At 38.1% G+C, this 24,031-nt stretch overlaps 3 protein-coding genes and 1 pseudogene across 7 annotated transcripts; 2 read left to right on the top strand and 2 right to left on the bottom strand.

Annotated features, from left to right (window-relative positions):
- Window positions 1-8,866: 8,866 nt before the first annotated feature.
- Window positions 8,867-10,280, top strand: LOC126633935 (uncharacterized; annotated as a pseudogene).
- A 535-nt stretch (window positions 10,281-10,815) lies between these two features.
- LOC126581922 (uncharacterized protein At1g03900-like) lies at window positions 10,816-14,157 on the bottom strand. The gene is made up of 8 exons (XM_050245860.1): window positions 13,874-14,157; window positions 13,372-13,403; window positions 12,852-12,952; window positions 12,675-12,747; window positions 12,394-12,425; window positions 11,673-11,763; window positions 11,409-11,520; window positions 10,816-11,312 (listed from the first exon to the last, which is right to left on the bottom strand). The coding sequence occupies exons 1-8, from the start codon at window positions 13,970-13,972 to the stop codon at window positions 11,010-11,012; spliced, it is 843 nt and encodes a 280-aa protein (XP_050101817.1). The 5' UTR covers window positions 13,973-14,157; the 3' UTR covers window positions 10,816-11,009.
- Window positions 14,158-15,919: 1,762 nt separating this feature from the next.
- On the top strand, window positions 15,920-18,400 carry LOC126581924 (anaphase-promoting complex subunit 13-like). 2 transcript variants are annotated; one of them, XM_050245866.1, is made up of 4 exons: window positions 15,920-16,087; window positions 16,888-17,028; window positions 17,143-17,196; window positions 18,166-18,400. In XM_050245866.1, exons 2-4 carry the CDS (start codon window positions 16,953-16,955, stop codon window positions 18,255-18,257), a joined length of 222 nt encoding a protein of 73 aa, XP_050101823.1. In that variant the 5' UTR covers window positions 15,920-16,087; window positions 16,888-16,952; the 3' UTR covers window positions 18,258-18,400. The 2 variants fall into 2 exon arrangements, with proteins under 2 accessions (XP_050101823.1, XP_050101822.1); XM_050245865.1 differs by having other exon boundaries at window positions 17,143-17,268.
- LOC126581923 (uncharacterized) lies at window positions 18,227-19,423 on the bottom strand. Of its 4 annotated transcripts, none has more exons than XM_050245862.1 (2): window positions 19,201-19,423; window positions 18,227-19,118 (listed from the first exon to the last, which is right to left on the bottom strand). In XM_050245862.1, exon 2 carries the CDS (start codon window positions 19,006-19,008, stop codon window positions 18,646-18,648), a length of 363 nt encoding a protein of 120 aa, XP_050101819.1. In that variant the 5' UTR covers window positions 19,009-19,118; window positions 19,201-19,423; the 3' UTR covers window positions 18,227-18,645. The 4 variants fall into 4 exon arrangements, with proteins under 4 accessions (XP_050101819.1, XP_050101820.1, XP_050101818.1 ...); XM_050245863.1 differs by having other exon boundaries at window positions 18,227-19,106; XM_050245861.1 differs by having other exon boundaries at window positions 19,207-19,423.
- Between the last annotated feature and the right edge of the window lie 4,608 nt (window positions 19,424-24,031).

The following is a 24,031-nucleotide window of genomic DNA, read 5'->3' as shown; positions in this document are numbered from 1 at the left end:
GACACAGAATTTTAAGAATAGTGGAGCCAGTTCGAGTTCTTCTAGTGGAGGATATAGTATTACTGGCCCGAGGAGAGGTGGTGGAAGATTTTCTGGTGGGCCCAGATTTCAGAGGTAGAGGGATTCTGGTGGTGCTGGTGGTTATGGCGCTCCGTGGTGCCGTCGTTGTAATTTTCGTCATCATGGTGAGTGCAGGAGAGGTGGTGGTGCTTGTTATACCTGTGGGCAAATGGGACATCGGGCTTCTCACTGTCCCCAGGGTCAGCAGAGACCTCAGCAGACCACTATGCCACCTCCAGCGCCGATTCAGCAGAGTTTTGGACCTGGTAGTTATGGCCAGTCGAGTCGTGGTGGTGCCTACCACTACCAGGGGGATGCTGCTCCGTATGCTCCCGGACCTTATCAGTATCCCCAGGAGCCTTATTCTCAGACAGGGTATTCTCAGAACTTTGGGGGTTATTCTTCTTATTCATCCATGCCAGCTGGTGGATCTCAGTGGCATCAGGGAGGTCAGCCCCGTCAGGGGGAAGTTGCTACTGGTGGTGTAGGATCATCTAGGCAGTCTAGTCAGTCAGGCCAGGGACGTACTCCCCAGGGGCGAGGTAATCAAGGCAGTAGAGGTCGTGGTGGACGACAGCAAGCTCAGGGACGTGTTAATCACATCTCACTGCAAGAGGCTCAGAACCATCCAGACTTGATCATGGGTACGTTAAATGTTCTTGGTCATTTTGCTAGGGTTTTGATTGATTGTGGTGCTACGCACTCTGTGATTTCTCATACGTTTGCTCAAATGACTCAACCTCACCCTTCACCTCTAGGATTTGATTTAGAGTTTGCCATGCCTAGAGGAGATAAATGTTATGTTGATAGTGTGTATCTTGGGTGTCCAGTGATGGTAGAGGGCATAGTTATGCCAGCTGATCTTATTCCGTTAGATATTGTGGATTTTGATGTGATTCTAGGGGCTGATTGGTTGCATTATAATCGTGCCCATATTGATTGTTATGGGAAATCAGTTACTTTTTATCGCCCTGGACTACCCGAGGTTACTTTTGTGGGCGAAAGAGGTGGGGTGAGACATGGTGTTATTTCTGCCATAAGAGCAAGGAAATTATTATCGAAGGGTTGTCAGGGATATTTAGCACATGTGGTGTTAAATGATGTTGTTCCTACCAGTATAGAAGAAGTTTGTGTGGTCAGGCATTATCCTGATGTATTTCCTGATGATTTGCCGGGGTTGCCGCTAGACAGAGATGTGGAATTCTCTATTGATTTGCTTCCAGGTACAGACCCTATATTTCTAACTCCTTATAGAATGGCTCCTGCTGAGTTGAGAGAATTAAAAATTCAGTTGCAAGAATTACTTGATAAAGGTTTCATTCAGCCTAGTTCGTCACCTTGGGGAGCTCCAGTATTATTTGTGAGGAAGAAAGATGAAACTCTAAGATTGTGTATTGATTATAGGCAATTAAACCGGGTAACGATTAAAAACTGTTATCCATTGCCTCGCATTGATGATTTGTTTGATCAGCTGAAAGGTGCGTGTGTATTTTCTAAGATTGATTTGAGATCTGGTTATTATCAGTTGAAAATTAAAGATGAAGATGTACCTAAGACGGCTTTCCGAACCCGTTACGGACATTATGAATTTCTGGTTATGCCATTTGGGTTAACCAATGCACCTGCAGCTTTCATGAGGTTGATGAACGAGGTATTCTAGCAATATCTTGATAAATTTGTTATTGTTTTTATTGATGATATTCTGGTATACTCTAAGTCTCAAGCAGATCATATCCGACATCTTAACCTGGTATTAAAGAAATTGAGGGAACATCAGTTGTATGCCAAGTTCAGTAAATGTCAGTTTTGGTTGACTGAAGTGGCATTTTTGGGGCATGTTGTATCGGCTCAAGGAATTCAGGTAGATCCTCAAAAGATAGCAGCAGTGGAGAATTAGGAACAACCTCGAACCGTCACTGAGGTACGAAGTTTTCTTGGTTTGGCAGGTTATTACCGACAGTTTGTTCAGGATTTTTCTATGATTGCTTTGCCGTTAACGAAGTTGACCAAGAAGGATGTTAAATTTGAGTGGGATGAGAATTGTGAGCGGAGTTTCCAGCAATTGAAATATTGCCTTACTCATGCTCCGGTATTGGTACTTCCTGATGATAGCGGTAATTTTGAGATTTACAGTGATCCTTCCTTGAATGGTTTGGGATGTGTTTTGATGCAGCATAATAGAGTGATTGCCTATGCTTCTCGGCAGTTGAAAAATCATGAAAGAAACTATCCCACTCACGATCTTGAGTTAGCAGCCATTGTCTTTGCTTTGAAGATTTGGTGGCATTATCTTTATGGTGAGAAGTGTAAGATCTTCACTGATCACAAGAGTCTTCAGTATCTATTTACTCAGCATGATCTTAATCTTCGTCAGCGAAGATGGATGGAATTATTAAGTGATTATGACTGCACTATTGAGTATCATCCGGGTCGTGCTAATGTGGTGGCTGATGCACTAAGTAGGAAACCTCAAGGTAGACTCAATGCCTTATATGCTAGCCGTGTTCCTCTTCTTGTTGAACTGAGGGCAACTGGAGTAAAGTTGGAGTTGGAATATCGAAGTGGAGCCTTTCTTGCCAGTTTTCAAGTCAGGCCAGTTTTGGTGGATCGTATACTCGAAGCTCAGATGGTGGATGAGGAAATTCAAGAAATGGTTCAATTAAGAAATGAAGGGAAAAAGAAAAACCTCAGGATTCGAGAATCAGATGGCATGCTTATGCAGGAAAACAGAATGTATGTTCCGAATAATGAGGAATTAAATAAGGAAATTTTGGATGAAGCGCATTGTTCAGCTTATGCGATGCACCCAGGAGGAACTAAAATGTACCATACCATTCGACCATTTTATTATTGGCCGGGTATGAAGAGGGAAATTGCTGAGTATGTGAGTAGATGTATTATTTGCCAGCAAGTTAAAGCAGAAAGAAAGAAGCCTTTTGGGCGAATGCAGTCACTTCCCGTTCCCCAGTGGAAATGGGAAAATATAACCATGGATTTCGTGTATAAGCTTCCTCATACACGAAATGGATTTGATGGTATTTGGGTGATTGTGGATCGACTTACCAAGTCAGCGCATTTCATTCCAGTGAGGGAGAAGTATCCTCTGAATAAATTGGCTAAGTTGTTCATCACGAAGATAGTGAAGTATCATGGAGTTCCAATGAATATTATTTCTGATCGAGACCCAAGATTTACTTCTAAATTTTGGGTAGCTTTTCAGGAAGCTCTTGGTACGCAATTGCTTTACAGCACTGCTTATCATCCTCAAACTGATGGGCAATCAGAGAGGACGATTCAGACGTTGGAGGATATGTTGAGATCTTCAGTGTTACAATTTGGTGATTCCTGGCATGATCGCCTCGACTTGATGGAGTTTGCCTACAATAATAGTTTTCACTCGAGCATTGGTATGTCACCATTTGAGGCACTTTATGGTAGGGCGTGTCGTACGCCATTGTGTTGGTCTGAGGTTGGTGAATGAGTGTTAGAAGGCCCAGAGATTGTGGATGAGACTACTCAAAATATTCAGGTGATTAAGTCTAACTTGAAAGCAGCCCAGGATCGACAGAAGAGTTTAGCAGATCGACATGCCACTGATCAAGTGTATAATGTGGGCGATTGGGTATTTTTGAAATTGTCACCTTGGAAAGGTGTGGTACGATTTGGAAAAAGAGGAAAGCTAAGTCCGAGATACATTGGACCCTATGTGATCACTGAAAGAATTGGTGAAGTTGTCTACCGGTTGGAGTTGCCTCCGGAGTTATCTAAGGTCCATAATGTGTTCCACGTCTCTATGCTTCGACATTATATTTCTGATCCTTCGCATATGATCCCTCCTCAACCGTTAGAGATTAATCCGGATTTGACATATGATGAGGAACCAGTCACTATCTTGGATTGGAAAGATAAGGTTCTAAGGAACAAGACGGTGAGTTTGGTGAAGGTGTTGTGGAGGAACCATTATGTAGAAGAAGCTACCTGGGAGACAGAAGATCGAATGAGAGAGATGTACCCAAGGTTGTTTTATGGGTATTAAGCGGTTTATTTGATTGTGGGAATTTCGGGGATGAAATTCTATAAGGAGGGGAGATTGTCACAGCCCGTCCCGAACTTTTAATGTCGGGGACTTGAAATGACGGATTTACCCTTAGTGGGTATTAAGGTATGTGTGTGTGTGACGTTATTTGGATTAACTTTATATAAGTTTTGGAAAAATATATTTAAGTTGGGATGAATTAAAATTAATGGTTTTGCAAATTTGTGTGGTTAGGGTTTGATGTTGGGTTTGTTTGGAGACCACACACACACCCTCGGGACATTTCCCTTTTCCTCCCCCTCTTTCCCGTGTCTCGCTCTCTCCTCCCTCACGACTCTCACTCTCTCTCTTTCATCCCGATCGTACGGACCAACACCAAAACCCCCTGAACCTTCATAGATCGAGGATTTTGAAGACACCATCGTGCTCTTGAGGACTCTACGAACTCAACCACACCCATTTCAGGTAAGAAATCTTTCGATTTCACGTCGAAACCATAAGCACCGATTTTGGCACTGTTCATGAACTTGGTGTTGGTTGATTTTTAGGTCAATCCAAGCTTATAGTGAGCTTAGGGAGGTTCTAAGGAAGCTCGGGGACATTCGTTTGGAAGTTTTGGATGTCGGGATCACCACGTTCAAAGTTGGCCGATTTTCGTGGGATTTCTCCGGTGAGATTTCGAAGTTTTTCTAGCCTTAAAGTAGAATAGTGTGAAACTTCATGTTTGGGGCTTCATTTTGATATAAAATACGAAGAAAACGGTTGAGAAACGAAGGAGAACAAGAAGTTTTAAAACTCACCAGAATCCGGCCACCGGAAAAACCAGTCCGGCGACTGGCTGGGGAAGATGACGCGCGTGGGGGGCGCGTGTGTCCGTGCGTTCCCTGGCGCGTGGGGGCACGTGCGACACCAAAAAATTAATCTAAAAATTTCTCGACGTCCGTGATGTCAAGTAGGTCGATGTGGTATATTCATATACCCAAATTGAGCATCGTATGAGAAGTTATTTCGAATTGTTGGTTATGTGTTTAAATTAACGTTTTTATAGTTGTTTCGCATATAGGTGACACCTATCCCGAGGACGAGCGCATCCAGGGACGTCACGGGGGTTACGACCCATCGACTTATCAGTGAGTGGGCAGTTTTGTTTTCGTATTACCTATATACTACTGTTTTTCCCAGAAAATGCGTTTATATGAAAATATGATTTAAATTGCCATGCATGTAATTGTTGAATTATGAATTGATAATTGATGCATATATATGTGCGAATTGGTGCCGTGGACGCACAGGTGAGTATCAGGTGAGTTTATATGGTTTATATGAATGAATGATGATGTGATTGCGTTGTGAGCTCATAAACTGCACCTTTGGTATTAGTGCTTATAGTATTCACCACACCGCACGCTCACCTTGGATCCAAGTAGGTGGATGTCGTACAGACCACTAGAGGTGGTTCCGACATGCCAGTCGTACAGACCATTAGAGGGGTTCCGACTGGTGGGTGACCTTAGATTATGCGCGCAGATGATTGATGTGAGAAGCAATAGAGCGTATTATTTCACCACTTTAGTCGTACAGACTACTATACGTAGTTCCGACTTATGTGCAGTGTAGTGCCGTACAGGTCACAGTTGGTGACTCCGGCAGGGCCGTACAGGTCACAGTTGGTGACTCCTGCTGGATGGGATATTGAGCTATAGAATCAGCCGTACAGGACCACTGTAGGGTCTCCGGTTGATTTATTATTTCACCTGATTTATATTGATGCATTCTTATTATATTTTGGCATGGCATGGCATGTTCTTCTGAGATGTTATTGTTGGAAATGTGCCCTAAAGCCAATCATGTGATGATACTTTACGGACATTTCACATGTTAAACTAATCTAGTTTTACATATAAAGGGCATATATTATTGTTTGAGCCGTCTCATATAAATGTTATATGCTTAAACGATAAAGTCCAAGGAATATGTGATTGGGAGAATGTAATCTAATGAAGTTAGATTCATGAGACCATTCTTTCGTAGACACATCCTAAACGTTCCTGATCATAGGATTGCCAATTGGGCATTGACAGTCCGTTAAGATCAGTACGTACTATGTCTTCTCTCAGGGAGAGTGATTAGTCTCGAATCATTGGTGTGTGTGACATCAAGACAAGTACGGTAGGTGCTCAATAGAGAATGAGTTCACTGAACGCGATCAACAAAGAGTTCTCATATTCCATGTCACATGAGAACTCATGGTTGGGATAATGCAAAGTAGTCCTTTGACCTGAGGCATCATAGTTGTCTTGTGGTTAAGACCTTGATCTTTGATTATGTCAAAGTCATCCCACCAGGAGGGTGTCCACGGCATCGTTGGGGTCAAGCCGCTTAGCTATGGAGACAAGTGAATGCGCAACAAGGGATCTCTAACCTTCAAACCGTTTGAAGGAGAATACTCTCTGATATGATTTGAATCTCTGGCCAGAGTATGAATGAGATTTGGGAATGCGTTCCTAATCACATTCAAGGTAATCATATAAGCACAAGACACACATTGGATAGTAGACATGAGAAAATAAACTATCAAACCAAACAATGTGGTCAAGAGTATTAGATTAGAGAATGACCGTATTGCATTTGTAATCCCAGACTGAATAGGTTCTCCACCTCTTCTGATTAGCTTGGGTAACCATGACATACGGCTAGGTGTCACTCATGGTTTGTGGAAGCCCTAAACGTGTGTAATCACTAAAGGGAGAATTGAAAATAGTTTCAATTCACAATCGATGTAAAATGGTTTTAATCGCCCACTACCTCGCTAAAAGGAACCTAATGGATCGTACACCGTGTAAGGTAGAGATGGACGAAATAAATGAAATGAGTAAGATTAATTGAATGGTTTAATTATTTATGGCAAGGATTAATTAATATGTTAATTAATCAAACGAATAAGTTCGTTAAAGACCACGGGATAGTTTTGGACCTTAAGGCCCAATGGGCTTCGAACGTCAAGCCCATTAACTTAAGTTGTATGACAATTTAATGAATAAAGATTCATTAAAGCCCAAAAGCCCAAAAATCCCTAAATGGCCGGCCATAAGGAATGAATTAGGGTTTTGGTTGTTTAGGTCACTTAAAGAAGTGACTATATAAATGATTTTATAGCCAAATATTCATTAAGTGAAATAAGGGTTTATTTTTGGGGAAAATGGGTGAGAATTGTCTCTCCATTTTCTCTCTAAAGAGGCCAACACCTTGGAGGTGATTAGCTAGTCATCTAATCCTCCAAGGTCACTCATTCATCATCCAATATCTCCTTGGTGTAGAGACTTAGAGGTTCTCAATTTTGGGAACTTGGAGAACCTATTCTTCCATCCAAATCCATGGATCTAAGAAGCAAGGAATGAAGGCCCTATCTCTTTGGGTGATTAGCCTTTGCTTATGCAAAGAGGAATCTACAAAGGTATTAATTTCAACTTACTTATTTTTGAGTTGATTATTGGTTCACCAATCTACTAGGCTTTGAATTTCATGGTCATGTTTTGTTTTTGAGTACATACAAGCATGATTCCGCCTTTAATTGTTAATTGCATGCTATATGATGTTGCTCAAATGAACATGTTTTTACAAAATAATTCCTTCAGTTATATTGTTAGATGATGAGCTGAGTTTTGATGATATGTGTATATATATGTTTATATTCTATTTTCTGGGAAAGTATACATGTTTTACGGAGAGGGGTTAGAAATGTTTTAAATGAAATGTTTTGGAAAATCTTTGGTTTTACTGACCCATTCACCTTTGTTTTGCGCCCCTCCAGGTTCTAGTTAGCAGTTGGTGGCTCTTGAGGTCTTTTTCGGCATTCTGACAGACGTACTGCATGTAGGACTCACCTGCGGGTGTTATACTTTTATTTTGGTCCTACTTGACTGCACTTAAACCTATGCTCTAAATTTGTGTGTTTACTTTATAACTCCCTTTTTATGCTAGTAGGTTATTACTGCTAGTGGTTGGTTTAAATTCCTTCATATTTCTGTTGTATCATGCTTCCGTGTCGCACTTTTGGCTACGTCACGCTCACGTGACGGCCAGCACGCCTTGATTCTCCGGATCGGGGTGTGTCAACAACTAAGATCTAATTTGATGAAATTTAACAGTAAAAATATATATTTAATGGTCCAAATTTAAATCTAATGGCTAAAGTAATTAAAAAAAATCTTTTATGTATTTCATATTTTTTTTCCTAGTGTTTAATGAGTTTCATGGTGTCGGTTTGTGATTTTTCAATATTTGTCAAAATCTAAATATTTTTAAGTTAAAATGTTCATAAAATTAAATTATGATAGTCTACATAATTTTTTCTTTTAAAAAATTTACTTTAAGAAAAAAATTAGCCTAAATTTATTCATTAATAATCTGGGGCTAAAACCTAAGGGTTTGTTTGGTATCTAACTTGAGAACAAAACTCAAAATTTTGATTTTTTCTTAAAACACATGTTTTGATTTAAAAATTTTAAATCCAAAACCTTGTTTGGTATGCAACTTCTCTAAACTAATAAAAAAAAACACACATTTTGTGTTTTCAACAAATAAACTTTGTTTTGAAATATTTTTGGGTTGGAATTTTGAGAATTGTTTTCAAATCAAATACCAAACAAAAAACTTAAAATGTGACTCAAAACTTGTTTTTGAGATAAAAATATTGGATCCAAATCCAATACCAAATAGGCCCTAAATTTTCTGAGCTAAAAATTTTAGATTTTAGCCCAAATGTTGGAAATGGTCTTAGGTGTTAGTAAATGTGGGAATGGAAATCATCCTCATTCCTTTTCAAATTTTTGGTTGTTAGTGAATGATGGTGTGTACTCTTGGCACGTGTCAATGAAATTTTCTAGTGTCGAAGAATGACAGCTCCTGACACTAGGATAACTGAACAAAACTAAACTTGACAATACATTATCCGCTTAATTGCGAGGAATTCCTAGAACGTTTCCTCTTATATTGGTTGCCAAGTTATCCAGCGGGGGAGCCAAACAATGAAAGATACGCGGGAGTTGGTTTCGCATATTAAATCCTTGACATGTCCATCTTACTTGAGTCTTGTTGTTAAGGAATTTCTTGCTTCCAATCCAATCCAATCAATCAAAGGAATTTCTTGCTGAAAAATCAACAAGCTGCAGTAAACGGGTGCAACTCCGTGGTGTTGTCCTGTTCAGACTCTTTAGTTCAACCTCTGCTGGATAACCAAAACCAGGTATGTATGTATGTGTATACATACATACATATATATGTATAAACAAACAAGATTCGAGACTTGATCAAGTAGGTACTTTAATCAAATGATTTTATTAATTAAGCATATATATATATATTTTTCGTACGTACGTGCATGTGTAGTTTATGGAAGAAGAGGTTGCAGTTGCACTGGAAGCGAATCAGGAAAGAATGCAAAACTTGAGAAAGAAATTGGTGACATAAAGAGCAACCTCTTCAGGTTAGAAGCCAAGCTACACTCCCACTGGCCACATCCAAAGCATCAAACAGATCAGCTTTCGGTATTACATCGAATAATCGACCTCTTCATCGTTTGTTTTTAATTTACTTGACAGATGAAATCATCCAATTCTTCATGCCCTTTCGGTAGGAAATTATAAAGCAACGTCGATCACATACTGTGTATTGAATTTTTCTTTTCAATCTTTTGAGATGTATTATTTATTTATATCAAAGATGATGAAGAACAAGGAGAAGATTATGAAGAATTAAAGAAATTAAATGCCACTTTGGAGGATAAATTCATGGAGATGGCAAACACTATTGCTGATATCAAGTGTTCCTTATCTGGTCTAATGATGCCGATATGTATTATGCAAATGTTAATCATGAATTAAAACTAGTTTTAGTTTCTTCTTGTCGTGGTCAATCAATCAGCTTCTAATTAAACATGTTTATCAACACACGTATATGTATATATGTGTGTGTGAATATATATAACGGATCCAGCGTCCAGTTCTACGAGTAAGAGAACTAGTACGAGTGTGAGCGGCATATATGTAGGAGAAGAGAAGAAGAAGAAGAAGATGATGATCAGACAGCAAGCTTGTCGACGGATATTTCTGCGTTGCTGATCGTTTTGGTAATTTTGATCTCTATACTCATCGGGCTTCAGCTTGTAGCTCTACCTACTCGCTGAATTTGCAATTGGCTTGCATTGCAATGTGCATGCAGCAAAAGTAGTAGATTTTTATGTGCCTTTAATTGCAATGACATCGGCACATTCGAGTCTCGGTATGCTCTACTCACCATGTACTTCAAAATAAAAGACGAATGATATTTATCTTTTCAATGTTTTTAAATAACTAACAGTTAAGTATTCAGAAAATTTGATAAAACTAAATGAATGCATGGCTGGACTAAATTTTCATCTTTAATTAACTCAACTTTCTTACTTTGTGGGTAAATAACTAAACAAAGTGAACCTTCTCTCAGATGAGACTGTCATTAGTTGTTACTAATAATGCTATTCTGTTAAATTTTTTACCATGGTAACGCTTTACGTCACCGGTGGACGGCATGTGGAAGTGGAAGGCATGTGGAAGAAAGGAAATGCTCAGGAGACCATGTTTTAGGACCAACATATTGTGACGGTTGATGGTTGAATTTATTTTTGTTCAAGAAATGTCTGTGATCGTTAAATGGGAATAAAAAATTATACCAAAAACCAAAAACAATTCAATTTCCCCTCTTTATAATTTGCAAATTTTGCTTTCTCAGTAACTTCACTTTAGTTAATTTATAGACATACACCAGATCAATCAAATATTTTTCAAACAAAATCTAAACCGTCACAACCCCAATGCATCAAAAAGCAGAAGACATGTTCTGGCGTTTAATATCTCACATCAGATTTTATAAATTCATATTAACCAGCTGCCTGAAAATCCCCAAAGTCGTCATCTGGTATATCTTGAGTGCCTTGATTCCCAGAAGAGCTTGTTTCCGTCGACTCATGTTCCGTTGATTCCGAGGCCTCGTGCTTAGAAGTTCCCTCAAGATTGAGATTTGGAGGCAAGTTTGAGGAAGACTTGTCAACAGTAGCAGAAGGCGAAAGTGGTGCCGGAGGAGGAGGTGGTGGTTTGATACAAATCAAGGGTTCTTTTTGGTTAGCCTTTTTCTCTGGTGAGTTGTTCTCAGAAACCTTGGACTTCACGATTTCGGCAGTTTTCTGTTGACATCGAAAGGAAATTCAATCAGCATGCTCCAGTAAGTAGCATAAGTAAAAGCACACATTTTGAAAGAAAATGCGATGCAGATCACTAACGTTCTTTAATTGTAGTACAATAGTCTCCCCCTCTTTTAAGCTGTAATCAACTAAGGAAGTTTGCTGAAATTTTTGTTCCATCTCTTCTGCAGTTTTCTTTTTGTCCAGATATCTTCAAAACAATTTAGAAAGGTATATGAGCTTGATAGACGGAAATTCATCCTCTGATATGCATGCATTAAAAAATCAAATCCCAAGCTTGTAAACATGTTATAGTAGAAAATGAAGAACAAGCAAAATTGTAACTGTACATATAGGACATACTTCATGTGATCATGCAAGGCGGCTTGGAAATCATAAGCTTCTGTTCTTTCTCGAAATCCAATGCCAATGAAAGCATGCCGAAGCCGACCATCTGCATAAATTTCAAAGTAATGAGGATCAAACATGAACAAGTCACTGGAAATAAAAATATAACTCAGAAGCCCGAAATTGCATCGCTGTCTGGTACAAAACTTTGGGAAAACAGGAATACAAGAGATAAGAAAAATAAAGTGAAACAAAAGAAGTGGCACAATACTTACAGATACGAGCCACAATTCTTGGTCAACTTCCTGGACTATGATTTTGTGGCAAAATGCCACATGATGATAGCACTAATTAACTTCAATGTTCTGGTCTACTCTTGTCCAAGCCACTATGGGCAAATGGAAGGTTTGTAAATATTAGCCCCTCTCCCACTACCGGGCATCTATTTGAAATTTTAAAAGTCATGCACGCAGTAATGCATGAGCTCTCATGCCTAGAATGGATATGTATCAGAGGATGAATTTCCGTGGTTTCTCTTGATCTATGGCAATTTTTCACTCAATGCCTTCTATATATGAATTATAGGCCAATGCACAACGGTAAAATGGGCAGGAGGAACATCTACCTTAGGAGTCGATAACGGACGGAAATACAAGCTAAAAAACTCTTTGAATTGTTCCGACTTTAGGTTACAGGATTCACTAAAACATTAAAGATTACAACAATAAAAACTCACCAATGTTCTCCTCTACACGAAGAACGAAGTATCTGCAGACCAAAAAACATTTTTTAGTCACCCTCTATATAACAGTAAAAATTTAATAAGATTCTGCGGTTCAATAAACTTAATGTAATTTTTTAGTCACCCTCTATATAACAGTAAAAATTTAATAAGATTCTGCGGTTCAATAAACTTAATGTAAAGGTATCTTTCTTGTGAGTAATGTAGTCGCATGATGTTTTAACATTAACAGTCCGATAAAGATGTGCTCTAGTTCAGTGAGAATTAGGATAAACCTGCTGCTATCAATTACAGGTTCCACTGGATGAGGCTCTCCATTTCTCAAAAATGCCCGAGCATATAGTTCATCTGCAAGGACATATCACACAACAGTTTAAATAACAAACGTCTCATGGTACAAATGGAAGGCATATAACACAGCTTTCATCTTATTAAAACTAAAATATCCTCACTCGTTTTCTTATCTTCAAGTCTGATAATGCACTCTTCTCCTTTGCTGATTACTTTCAATATCCCGTCCCATACCCATTTGTTTACATCCCATTCATCTGCCCTGAAATACACTTCAGAGACTTAAAATTGATCTCCAACACATGCAAAAAAGAGTTGAGGAAGTAATCAATGCCAATCGATAGAGCAGTCTTCTTTTTGTTTGTTCGATCTAAGATTAAGAAGCACCTAATCTCAGGACTAATAAAACTCATCTCTGTATGTTTGCCTCTTTGTTGATTCCTTGCTTATGCGTCAATCTAACTCAACCTCGGAAAACTTATTCTCAAAATAGTCCATACAAAACCTCATACAATCTACCCTAACTTTAAGATCATTCCAATGTTACTGATCGATGTGTGGACGGAAGCATCAAAATTACAAATGCATCATATCAACCATGATAACAGATATCAGATCAATCATAAATAAACTGTCAAATGAATATCCTATTTTCTATCTATTCCATGAGTTGAGCAAAACCTGTATGAAGCAGCACTTTTCCTCGGCGGTATCTGCAAAACATTAAAAAATAGTTTAACACCACAGGTAACTTCAAGAACCCCCAACAAGAGTAACCAAACATTTCTCACATTATCGATTCCTTATGATTACTTGTAAACTCAAAATCAAGAGTCATGATTTTGTATTCGATGACAGATCGAAATCAAGCACTAAGTGGTTACTAACTTAAGTCAACACTTGAACTATCAAAAATATTCAATCTATTCCTCCATTACCCTAATTTTGCACTCAAATTAACAAAAATTAAAAAAATTATAATTTACATTTTATTCAGGAATTAACCAACATTTGCAATTTGCCCGCCTATAAAATTCATTCATTCAACTAATACATGCATCAGTGTTCATCAAGAAATCTAGTTGAATTATACATTCCCAAGATACCAATTAACGGAATTACTCAAAAAATTCAGGAAAACACAAGGATTCGGACAAACGATGTATCCATGTATGTATATTACCAAGTATACGTAACATTCAGGCACTTGAAAAAGAACAAGCTCCAGAGCTTCAGCTTCCGTCTCTTCTTGCTCAGTCGGTACCGCCGGTTCCTTCTCCATCTTCCAGATTTGGGATCAGGATTCAGAACCAGTGAGATGGAATTTGAATCTGAAACTTCTGGTTTCTGAGGGTTGGGACTTGATCGGAATTTGGTAGGATATTTGGTACTATCTCTCTCTCTCTCCCTCCCTCTCTCCCTCTCTCAGACGATCACAAAGCGTTCGAGCTTCTTCTTCCTCTTCCAGTCCTTTCTATCTACAAGTGTTCTGGTCAGTAATTTTACAAGATACAACAGGGACCGTTGGATGAGATTACTTTTTCTAATCCTACGGTTATTATCGTCAATCTAAGGCTTTTACTGTTTGCTGATTAAGCAAAAAATGGGGATTTTTCAACGGTTGTGATGAGCGGAAAGTCTACGGGAGACGGGAGTCAACCCAAAGTGTGATTTGGTGTAGAGAGAGAGATTTGGTTGAAGTTGGAGGGTCACCTCATTTAATGGGTACAAGGGAATATGCTTTGGATTGCCCCAAGCACAAAGCTTAGAGCAGCTCCAGCGGGAGCTCCTGCTCGAGGGACAGGCTCTGGAACAGGGCTTGATTGCCCGAGGGAGGAAGTCCAGCGTTGGCTGGCGAGGGAGCCCGAGCACCCCCGAGCGCCAGGCCCGTCGATTCTCGCCGGCCCGAGAGCCTGAGGTGGGTCTGACGTTAGCTGACGTCAGACGCCTGTTTTAATGTTTTTTTTTCTGTCGAGCCTCGAACTCCTCCAACATCTTGCCGATCTCGTCCACTATCCCATCCTCTCCAGCTCCAGCGGTGGTCACGGTGGAGGAGGAGAAGGAGCTGACGGAAGATTCGGAGCATGCGATTTCGGCACCAAAATTGTGATCTGATGATGCATGCAAGAGAATGAGAGAGATTAAAGAGAGAGAGAGGTTTCAGAAATGAGGGGGGTTGCGTCGTAGAGAGAGAGAGAGAGAAAGGAGAGACAGAGGGCTAGGAAACATGAAGAGTGTTCTGGAAAAAAATGAGAGAATGGTTGTCGGTTGAGTTTGGAAAAATGAAATGGAAAAGGAATAGGAAAAAAGAAAAAGGAAAACAATTAAAAATGATTTTGTATTATTTTATAAATAAAAAAAATACTAATATTTTATTGCCAATTGCCCCGGCTATTCAGTGCAGGGGTGGAGATGCAAAAGACAATTGCCAGGGGAATGCACTATTTATTAAATGCGATTACTGTTCATTGGGTGGATTAAATAGTGAATAGCCTGGGGGGAGGGCTCCTACACTGGAGTTGCTCTTAGAGGCTATATGAGGGGCAATTTGAAGGGCTATTTTTACTCTCAATATTTTAAATATATTCACCCAATCAAAATTACCTTTAAATAAAAGAAAAATAAAATTTAGATATAAGTTTTAAATATTTTTATCATCTAGGAGTCATATGTACTTAGTGGTGGAACCAGAATAAAATCATTAATTGTCCTTGATCCCAACAACTTCAAAAATTCATGCATATTTGGTTGAATATTATATTTGATCACTATAAACAGCTAAAGCAAAACTAAATTACAACATTTTCCTCCTATTTCTTCTATTTTCATATATTATATTTGTCTTTCTTTTCTCTTTTGTTGTATGAAATACTTTAATTGAAAAGTCTTAACAGTCTCCAACATTATTCCACAGTATCCTACATCCACTATCGACAAGTCTCTACAAATAATGGTAGATGTCGACATATGTTAATAGTAATTGACAGGTGTCTACTAGGTACTTGACAAAATGGCCCAGTAAAATATTTTTGGTTGATATTATGGCCTCATTACTTGAAAATCCTAACTACATTACTGATGTACTCCACCTCGTAATCAGTATTTTACCGACTTGAAAAAATAAGTTACATAACACGAATATTATGTTACGTGGAGTAAGGTGCTAATAAGTTACGTCATTCTTTCAATAGACTTGATACCGGTTCACTATTAAAATTGTGAACCGAACTAAAAAGATAAATATGTGGTTCAGTTCGGTTTTCAAAAGATAACCAAACCATCCGGACCTACTTAATTTTGGCCGGGCTTTTGCTCCGTTCTTGTCAGTTTCTGGTTGCACCGAGTCGTCGGGTCGCCCTCGTCCCCTTCTCCGTTCTTCTCAGTTCGGACTTCTGAGGTGGGTTCTCTACTTCTTTCTCGGTGGTTGCCTTGATGTATGTTATGTGTGATATGGGTTAATTGTTAGCAGATTTTTTATTAAGTTGATTGCTTTGATTTTTATAATTAATTGCTTTCTGGTTTCTCTAAATCTAATGCTTTGATAATTGCTTGTTAGTTGGTTGCAATTTGTGGTAATTTCTTACTACTCCTGATGAACTTTAGTTTGAGTTAACAATATTTGCCGTTGACGAGGGCAATGAGAGGACTCATGTTTAGTTATGTTGGTTGGGAACTTAGTACTTTGATATTCTGTTATGTACTTCGGATTTGAATCTTTGATCGAAGTGGCATATTTTTATTATTCTTCTTTCAATTAGTTTTCTCGATTCGCTGTTTCGCTCTACCTGAAGAGAGGCCACGATCTGATCCATAATGTCAAGATAAGTACATTTCCATTGCCATGAAAATGATACAAAAAACATAAAGTTCAGAAACTTATGTTCAACTTAACATGAATTAATGAATGCGGTCACTGTTTTTGTGTGCGGTCTTTTCATTTGTTTAAAATAACAAATGTTGCAGTGTTACGCTACTCTTTAGTTCGTTATGGTATGAACTATGAAGTTGCTGCTTATAGTTAGATGTCATTAGGTTGAGTTCATTTGAGATACTGTCACCTGGTCTTAGAGATTGCTTCTGTAACATAAGCATGTTATGGTAGAGTTATGTTTTTCTCGATAATTTAATACACCGGTCCTACCCAATGTGAATGCCTGTGTTTTTACTAATGTGTTAGTTCATGTTGCTCTTTTGTAGATATACTGATAACGGTAACTGAACAAAAATTCTGGATTGGATTTTGCATTGGGTATAAAGCAAACATGGTTGAGTTGAACCCGGGTATACTAATAGATATTGTGGATGAAGAATGGATGAGAAACACTCTTCCTGATGACGGTAGCATTTGCCTTCCCCCTTTTATGTGTCCCGACAAATGCATACATTGAAGAAGTTATCATCACATTATTTGTTGTTGGTCAATTGTTAAAATAGTCTTTTTGTTGTTTGCAGAGCTTCCCCTACCACCAGTGCTTGTTGTACAGACTGATGACAACGCAGATTCAAGTACGTCTTTTTATTCTTTAGGAAAAAAATTTCACCCACCGTGCCAGTTTTTCCATGGAGACGAAAATTATGGTTGGATGCTCTAACTTTCACACTATTGCATTTTGTGAGGCTTTCCATTAAACTCTCTTTTCACCCTTTCTCTCTTCTGTACACTCTTGCCAACAACGTTTTGCATAGACTTAAGAAAGGGGTTTCACTGGTCTCGGAATTGGTTAGACGATGACAGGATGGTATTTACATTTTCACCTTTTTAGCAATAGATTGTGTAGGCTTTCCTGCTATGAATATGTGCTATTTTATACCTCTTTGGGAACAGATCCAAAGCATGGAGAGCAGAAGCAAGAGAGCTTAAGTCCGAATTAGAATAAAACAAGCCTTATTCTATCCCCCCCCCCAGAGATTTGAAGATCAAAACTAAATGACATTCACATCCTCCATTTCTGTTTTCTGAACTCTTTAAAGCCCTAGTTTTTCAGGTACAAGGAATCTGATACGTCTTTGTGATGCAGACCACCGTTGGGTAATTAGAGGGTGTGGTTGCTGATTTGTGCAGACATGGATCCATTATTGAAATTCTAATGGTTAAGGGTGTGATTAGCTAAGGATTTCGGTAGGCGATAGTCAAAGCCTTTTTGAATTTTCAATAAATTAACAAGTGAGGATTTTGAAAGATGTTTACGAACTACTAGGCGGCTATTCTCTGCTTGTTTGTCTGAAATGTTTTGGAAGAGCATCAGTATATCCTACTATACTTTGGTATCATTAATTTGCTGTGGTAAATATAATTCTAATGATGTACCGCCACTATAAGAGCGAAAGATGGGGTAAATTCTATGGAAGGGGAGGGATTTTTGGAGCTCAGGCACAATATTTGTTTGCACTATTTTGTTTATTTGTTTCTTAAGTTTTCTTGTGGAAAAATATTATTCGTACTGATCTCTTTTTCATTATTTCTGGATTGATCAGATCAAGAGACTCAACAAGTTGATGCGGATGGTTGGCATGATCTTGCATTACCTTCCAGTGATTTTTCTTCTTCTCTTGGCAATGCTTCTTGAAATGAATTTGATTGTTGTCTTAATGTGATCTTCTAACATGAAGCTGATCATGTGCAACACTCTAATCTGCATTAGTTATAAGTAGATTTTGCATATTATTAAGTTTTTAATTTATCCGCCAACGCATTTTGGCATTCGCCATATTTTCATGGTTGTTGGAACATACCGAAACCCCTTGCAGAATGACAATCAATTCAAGTAAAGCAACAACTTACACTCCGGTGCAAAAACATTTACATCGACATTGAATTAGAATTACTTGTGATCGAATAACGAATCCTTATTGCTCATCTCGGGCTGTTGATCGGATAACGAATACATCAGCAATTCCTCGTGATTCCGTTTTCAATTTTCACCGGAGGTATTGTCTGTGGCGGAGAACTTGTTCTTAATACGAAACCTCAAAAGCATCGGCGGGCAAATGATCAGAAGACGGCATTGCTTCTTTCTCTCCAGATTTAGTCCAAGAACCAGTTATCCTCAGGGCCATATAATTTGCTTTCCTTTTTGTACCTCTAAGCAAGTTACTCTCAGACGCTTTCAGCTTTCTGTTTTCTTCCAACTCGAGAGCCTTCTCTTCTTTCGGCACATTTTCTTCGCGCACATTGGATTTCTCAGGCAAATTCTGAACCTCGAGTAGCGACTGATCCCCGATTCTCAGCTCCTCCAGCAGCAACCTTGCAAATGGGTTATCAAGAAGCATGATCTCGGGCTCCTTTTCGCCAATTGGTGCAGTGTCTTTCAATTCCATGGGAAGAAACTTTCAGGACTATCTTCTTGATTTGCCTTTCTTCTTGGTTTCTTGCTTTCTTCTCTAAACTTGAAGACCTGTGAACAAAAATGTAGTGCCTGCTCTGTGTTCTAACAGAGTTGAGATTGTTTTTGTAAGTAGTTTAATCGACAAACTATTGGAGGGAAAATAAACTGACTGATCGATACATACACTTACCCAACGCCGTGATCTTCAAAGTTGTCCTTCTACTCTCTTTCAGAAGATCGAATGCACAACTAACAATAGGTTTTCGTTCGATAAAAACCATGTCAATTTATATAGACGATCAATCCATATGTTTCTGCTATTAGAATTCGTGTTGAAAAGCAAAATAGTCTCCTTGTCAAACTATAAGTGGTAAAACCGTTTCATACATTAAGCACAATTTCATTTGAATTAGGATATGTATTTATCTTTTCATAAGACTTTAAAACTAATTGGAACTCTAATAGCCGACCTAATTTGAACTCTAATAGCCTAAATGCCTTGGACTTATGCTCATACTATAATAGTACGTGTCATTGGTCCATTATAACTCATACATCAATATTATATAAGATATTTTGGCAGAAACACAATTAATAATTAAGTTGATGTTCGGTGCAACCGGCAAGTATTTCTTCATAAAATTGGCCATTGTTTCTTCATAAATTTTTGGTTATGAAGATTTAGTTGTCAGTGCTAGCAAATTTCAACTTAATAATGATACTACCATTGACTTAAACTTTAACTTAATTATGATGCTGTCACCGTCTCTTGTGCTTATGGTTATAAGTTCATTAGATTTTTTGGATTACATTAAACTAAGTAGTGACTGAAACCCTACTCATATATAGTTTAAGTTTTATCATATATTCATATATAAATGCATAATATATTCAAGGTACTAACGAAACTTAAAAATAATAACTCCATAAATCATATATTCATATATAAATGCATAATATATTCAAAAATATCATAGGAATTTCATATGCAAAGTTTTCACATAATATTAAACTCACTCACCGCCTCTTAATACAATGGCCTAATAGTATTACTTTTCACTTGTAAGTGAGAGTCATTAAATTCATATCTCGTAAATGACGAGTCCAATGCTAATTTATTCTTCATTTGTTAGTGTAAATATATTGTTGTAGGCCACTAGTAATACTCAACGCATGTAAATCGAGATGCCGAGATGCTCAAGTAGTATCGACAACACTAGGATTAAACACACAACTAAACTTCGAAACTCTATTGCAATTGACACGTGAACATGTGGTAAGGTGCCATCTACACACAAATCAAGGCACATGTTGCACAGGACGACACACTCACTGTGATGAGCCCACCAAACTCCCTTAAGTCTCTAAACACCAATGTAAATTGGGTGCATTTTTGCTCACCACCCTACTTATTATCATTGGATGAGTTTAAATTTTAAATTTGTATCTACCCACTACATAGAGCTTAAAATTTAAACTCATCTAACGGTAATGAATAGACTAGTGAACATCATGATCACAATAGGGTGGAGAACTCATCTCTTTAATGCCTCACAATAGGCTATTCATCAAAGATGATCCTTGGTGTAAAACTTACGTTGTATCATATTTTCAAAGAGCTACATCAGTGATTAGGCTCTCATTGCTGCAGATCTGTAGCAGTCTTTTTTGGATTCAATCACACCCCTTGTCAAAACCCCTCTCCATTTGTCTACTCTTTTTAGAAGGAGGAAAAATAGGTTGGAAAGACTTAAAGATGGCTCTGGTGTTTGGAAGGAAGGTAGGAGGATCTGAATGTTGTGGTGGTTGATTATTTCAAAGAGTTGTTCACTGATAGAAGTTATAATCATTTTTCATGAATTTGCCCATTTTCCTTTCGTTGTTGGAGGATGAAGTTAGAGATCTTAATGCTCAAGTTGATAATTCTGCAATCACGGATTTTTTGTTTGCTATTGGCCCCCTTAAAGCTCCTGGCATTGATGGGTTTCATGCCCTCTTCTTTCAGCATTGCTGGAATGAATGTGCTAATGATGTCACCGCTTCTGTTTAGCATTGTTTTCAGCATAACAAAATTCCTCCTAGTATGAATGAAATGCTTATCACTTTATTACCCAAAGTCCCGAATCCAATTTCTATGAATCAAATTAGGCCCATTAGTTTATGTACTACAATGTATAAAGTAGTTTCCAAATTTTTTGTTTGCAAACTGCGGCCTCTAATAGAGAAGATTATTAGCCCAAATCAAGTCAGTTTTGTTCCTGATCGTCATATAACAGATAATATTATGATGGCTTAGGAAGTTCTGCATAAGTTTAAGCTTGCTAAAGGAAAAAATGGTTTCTTGGCTTGTAAAATTGATTTGTCTAAAACTTATGACAAATTATCATGGGATTTCATTGCTTATGTTCTTTATGAAATTGGTATTGATGGAAGCTTACTCCAACTCATCTTGAGCTTTATAAGTTTTGTCAACTTCAGAGCTATCGTTAATAGAGAACTTTCTTATGCTTTTCAACCAGGTTGTGGTATAAGACAAGGAGATCCTCTTTCTCCTTATCTTTTTATTATTTGCATGGAGAAGCTAAGTCATTTAATTACCTATGAAGTTAATAAGAAAACATGGAAACCTGTCAAAGTGTAAAGTGGAGGTCCTGATATTTCCCACCCGTTTTTTGCAGGTGATCTTCTTGTTTTTACTAAAGCTATTGTTACACAAGCAAAGATTGTCAAGTCCTGCATTGATAAGTTATGTGCCTTTTCCAATGAATTAGTTAATTTTGAGAAGTCTAAGCTTTTTGTTTCTCCGAATACTGGGAGAAAAGTGGCTCGTAAAATCAGCAGGATATGTGGCTCAAATGTAGCTAGCTCGCTTGGGACATATCTTGGGAATTCCTTTATTGCATAAAAGAGTCAATAAAGCAACCTATCAATATGTTGTAGATAAAGTTCAGATGAAGTTGTCTTCTTGGAAGAGTAAAATGCTTTCTATGGCAGGTAGGCTTACTTTAATTAAGTCTGTTGCTTCTGCTATACCAGTATATACTATGCAAATAGCTAGCATTCCTATCAATATTTGTGATTCTCTTGATAAAATCAATAGAAACTTTCTTTGGCGTAATGTGGATGATAGAGCCAAACCTCACCTTGTGAGTTGGAACAAAGTTAGTTCTATGATTAAAGGGGGTCTTGGCATTAAAAAACAAATCAGATGAATAGGGCCCTTCTTGCTAAATCAGGTTGGAGGTTACTGAATAAGGACAATGGTTTATGGGCTAATATGTGTAGGAAAAAGTATCTCAAACATGGTGAGGCTGATCTTTTTAAATTTAAAGTATGGAAGCGTGATTCTTCTTCTTGGAGGAATATTACTCATGGTGTTGAGACCTTACATAAAGGCCTTAAATGGAGAATTTGAAATGGTCAAAATACAAATTTCTGGTCTGATATTTGGGTTGGAAATGATACCTTGATTAATTATGTTCTGCCTTCAGTTCATGGTTTTGATCCAAATTTAAAAGTTGCAGACTTCTCTGAGAATGGGTCTTGGAATGTTGATAAGTTAAGTCTTATGATTCCTCCCTAAGTTATAAAGAACATTCTTTGAATTCTAGTTGTTTTGTCCTGTGATGGCAATGACTCAATGATCTGGAATGGCACCAATAATGTAGAGTTCAGTGTGAAAAGTGGCTATCTTATGAATTTTCCAAGCCAAGAATTTGCTGACAGTTTTTAGGATTTCATTTGGAAAATCAAGTTGCCTCCTAAAATTAAATGCTTTCTTTGGATTTTGTCTCATGGTAAGCTGCTGACTAATGAGCAACATTTTAAAAGACACATGTCTAGCAACACTTTTTGTCAGATTTGTAGTTATGCAGTGGAGAATATGTCGCATGTTTTCTCAAGCTGTCATGCTTTTATATGGGTCTAGAGAAATATTTATGTTCCACATCATTTTCATTGGAACCAATTTGATTCATTCCTTGGTTGTGTGGAGGCAAATTTAAAATGCAATGATTTGCATGAGCTTGGGTTACCTTGGAATCTTGTTTTTGCTGTAGCCTTATGGTTCATATGGAAGTGGAGGTGTTGTGCGATATTTTGTCCTAATTTTATTAAACCTCTTGATCCAAAGAAATGCATCTTGGAGTATTCTACTAAATGGCTCAAAGCTAATGTTAGCATCTCTAGTAAACATAACTCTGTGCAGGTTCTCTTAGCTTGGGTTCCTCCTCTGTCTGGGACTTTTAAGTTAAATGTGGATGGTGCTTGGGGTGATTGGAAGTGAATGACTAATTAGAGACTGGCATGGTAACTGGATCACTGGTTTTATTGCTAAAAATTGAGTTGGGAAAGTCCTCCATGCTGAGCTTTGGGCTTTGTTTTATGGGTTGAAGATAAATAAAGCTAGAAATTTCTCTCATCTTATTGTGGAGGTTGATTATGCTTTCGTGGTTTCTCTCATTCATGGTTCACCTAGCCTTATTAATCATCCTCTCTATGGTTTAGTCTCGGAGTGCAAAAGTTTGATCATAGAGAATTGGTGTTGTAATGTGCAACATGTTCATAGAAAGCATAATTTTGCAGCTGACGGGTTAGCCAAATTAAATTTAAATAGCAAGATGGAGTTTCAAGAGCTTGTGGAGCCCCCTCCTTGTTTAGTTCAAACTCTTTTGGATGACTGCTCTGGAGTTGCTACAACTAATTTAGTTGTTTCTTAGTGTTTTCTTTTTCTTCTTTCATGTTTTCGAAGAAAAAAAAGAATTATCAAAGTTTAATTATCTCACAATTATTGCATGTTTGTTCATTTTTATTTATTTTGTTTGTACCATACTTGACCAATCCCGAAACTACTGAGCACCGGTTAACGTTATGCAGTCAAGGACCCAGAAGAGTTTCCCTCCAACTAGGAGGCCAATCACAGCGCGTTACGTGTCGACATCAGAAGCCAATCATAGCGCGACACGTGTCAACAGCAGAAGCCAATCATAACACGACACGTGTCAATGTCAGAATGA

This window comes from Malus sylvestris, chromosome 9 (genome assembly GCF_916048215.2).
Source record: "Malus sylvestris chromosome 9, drMalSylv7.2, whole genome shotgun sequence".
In the NCBI taxonomy this organism is placed as follows: domain Eukaryota; kingdom Viridiplantae; phylum Streptophyta; class Magnoliopsida; order Rosales; family Rosaceae; genus Malus; species Malus sylvestris.
Note: the sequence above shows the minus strand (reverse complement) of the source record. Positions and strands in the feature narration are given on the sequence as shown.

Excerpts from the sequence above, each read along its gene's own strand:
- LOC126581922 (XM_050245860.1), bottom strand. The coding sequence starts at position 13,972 with ATGGAGAAGGAACCGGCGGTACCGACTGAGCAAGAAGAGACGGAAGCT. Across the intron at positions 12,953-13,371 it reads AAAAGTGCTGCTTCATACAG|GGCAGATGAATGGGATGTAA; the intron begins GTTTTGCTCAAC and ends AGTGTATTTCAG. Across the intron at positions 11,521-11,672 it reads GCCTTGCATGATCACATGAA|ATATCTGGACAAAAAGAAAA; the intron begins GTATGTCCTATA and ends ATTGTTTTGAAG.
- LOC126581924 (XM_050245865.1), top strand. The coding sequence starts at position 16,953 with ATGGTTGAGTTGAACCCGGGTATACTAATAGATATTGTGGATGAAGAA. Across the intron at positions 17,029-17,142 it reads AAACACTCTTCCTGATGACG|AGCTTCCCCTACCACCAGTG; the intron begins GTAGCATTTGCC and ends TGTTGTTTGCAG. Across the intron at positions 17,269-18,165 it reads CCATGGAGACGAAAATTATG|ATCAAGAGACTCAACAAGTT; the intron begins GTTGGATGCTCT and ends TGGATTGATCAG.
- LOC126581923 (XM_050245862.1), bottom strand. The coding sequence starts at position 19,008 with ATGGAATTGAAAGACACTGCACCAATTGGCGAAAAGGAGCCCGAGATC.